The sequence below is a fragment of the Sinocyclocheilus rhinocerous genome, unplaced genomic scaffold, assembly GCF_001515625.1.
Source record: "Sinocyclocheilus rhinocerous isolate Xijiao unplaced genomic scaffold, SAMN03320098_v1.1 scaffold352, whole genome shotgun sequence".
Lineage (NCBI taxonomy): Eukaryota > Metazoa > Chordata > Actinopteri > Cypriniformes > Cyprinidae > Sinocyclocheilus > Sinocyclocheilus rhinocerous.
In genome coordinates, this window is record NW_015642448.1 from 429304 (window position 1) to 431210 (window position 1907).

The 1907-nt window shown below is 34.5% G+C and overlaps 1 protein-coding gene across 2 annotated transcripts in view; it reads left to right on the forward strand.

Moving 5' to 3' along the window:
- pes (pescadillo) overlaps positions 1-1907 on the forward strand; it is a 16235-nt gene that overhangs the window by 1795 nt on the left and 12533 nt on the right. The window contains exons 1-2 of one of the 2 annotated variants that reach the window (XM_016572765.1): positions 699-861; positions 1205-1284. The exons of the other annotated variant lie outside the window; for it this stretch is intronic. Of the exons in view, the coding sequence (XP_016428251.1) occupies positions 838-861; positions 1205-1284 (104 nt within the window). The 5' untranslated portion in view covers positions 699-837. Of the gene's footprint in view, positions 1-698; positions 862-1204; positions 1285-1907 lie in introns of those variants that run through there. 2 annotated transcript variants of the gene reach the window in all.

Below are 1907 nucleotides of genomic sequence, written 5' to 3' on the forward strand. Positions count from 1 at the left end.
AACGAAAAGGAAGACAAATTAGCTATGAAAGCACGGCAAAAAGAGAGCATAGAAGCAGTCATCAGCCTTTCAAGATCAGAAGGAAAGAGTATAGTGTGGGGAAAAATTATTAAAGAATGGCAACAAAGGTGGGATCAAGAACTAAAAGGAAGACATTTATACTTGATTAAAAAAAGAGTTGGCACTGTGGATAATAAGGGAGGAAACAGGAGAGAAGAGACTATTATGACCAGAGTAAGAATAGGGCATAATAAATTAAATAGCACTCTTCATATTATGGGAAAACATCCAACTGGGTTTTGTGACCAGTGCCAAATACCTGAGACTGTAGAACATGTGCTTATTAATTGTTCAAAATATGAATTACAGAGGATGGATATGATAAATGACATGGAAAAAATAGGACTAACAGGACGTGGAGTAAAGAATATAATGGACTGCAGTAGGAGTGAACAAGGAATGAAATATTTGATTTGCTTTCTGACTAAAACGGGACTCATGACAAGAATATGATGACTAAAGTATATGGGAAATACCTAGAACCAGAAGATGGCAGTAATGCAACGTTAAGGATGCAAGCTGCCGTTAAAACCCGAAGAAGAAGAAGGCTACACATGTAGGTCCGTTCGCTACACGTTCATGCTTTTCTATGCAGGCATTCGCTCGTGCGCCCTAGTTCAAGGGTCATATGACTGTCTCGCTGACTGACGTCACACAAAACACGTGTGTTGGGAGGACGCACGTTAGTACTGGATCAGCTCTGCGATCTATTTGCCTTTTTATTGCAAACGTTTTTAATTTAGGGTTTGTCGAGTGAAAAAAGTCAACCCCGGTGTAATGGGCGGATTACAAAAGAAGAAGGTAAGACAGAGATTTAGAGCAATACTGTCGGTAAACAAAACCTGATGTGTTGATGAGCGCAGGGCCGTGCAGACCTGTGTTTTTTAAACTTATTACTTTATTGTGTATACATTTAACAGTATATATTTGTATATATGGCATATGATAAAATATTTAAATAACGACAGCTTGAATTTCCTTCCTTTAATATTCATTGCAGTTGTTTTCAGCTTTGCTTGACAGCAAATAAGGGTTCTTAATTCTAATTCATCTCAAGATTTGACTCCGTATGAAATATGTGTCTTGTTTATGCATATCCCCGCATGTCAGAGCACTTGCTAACCTGTCATTTCTTCTCGTGTAGTATGAGAGCGGATCAGCAACTAACTATGTCAGCAGGAATAAAGCCCGCAAGAAGCTGAGTCTGAGTCTGGCTGATTTCAGGTTGGTTAACAAAACAAAGCATTTCTCTTATGTTCTTATGTTCTGTCCTGGTGTCTTAGTAATTTTACGTTCCTCATACTTTATATAGTAGTTTAGTTTATTAGAGAACGTCATGTACTTTATTCGATGTCACGTATATACTAAATGTTACTGATTTTAAGCTGATTTTTAACTAGTTTGTACCAAATGACAGATAGATTTGTGCTACAATACCTCATTTTACATTTGACATCAGTAATAAATGAGGATATTTAAAAATTACTTTTATTTATTTAGTCATTTAGCAGATGCGTTTATCCAAAGCGACTTACAAATGAGGACAACAGAAGCAATCAATTGTAGTATTAAAACAACTAAAAACAGATCCAAAACTAAAAGCTAAAACTTTATAAATACTACTTATAAACATTTTAAAAAATAAAGAAATGAAAAAAAAATGACAAATGCATACAACAAAATTTCAAAACCTAACATTTAAATGAAAAACAAAAAATAAAGCTAAAAACAATTAAAAATATTAAAGAACAAAAGGTATAAGAGTATAATGATTCTAACATAACACTAATAAGCCAAACACCAAAAAAAACTACACATGTGTATGTACAACCATACACACATACATA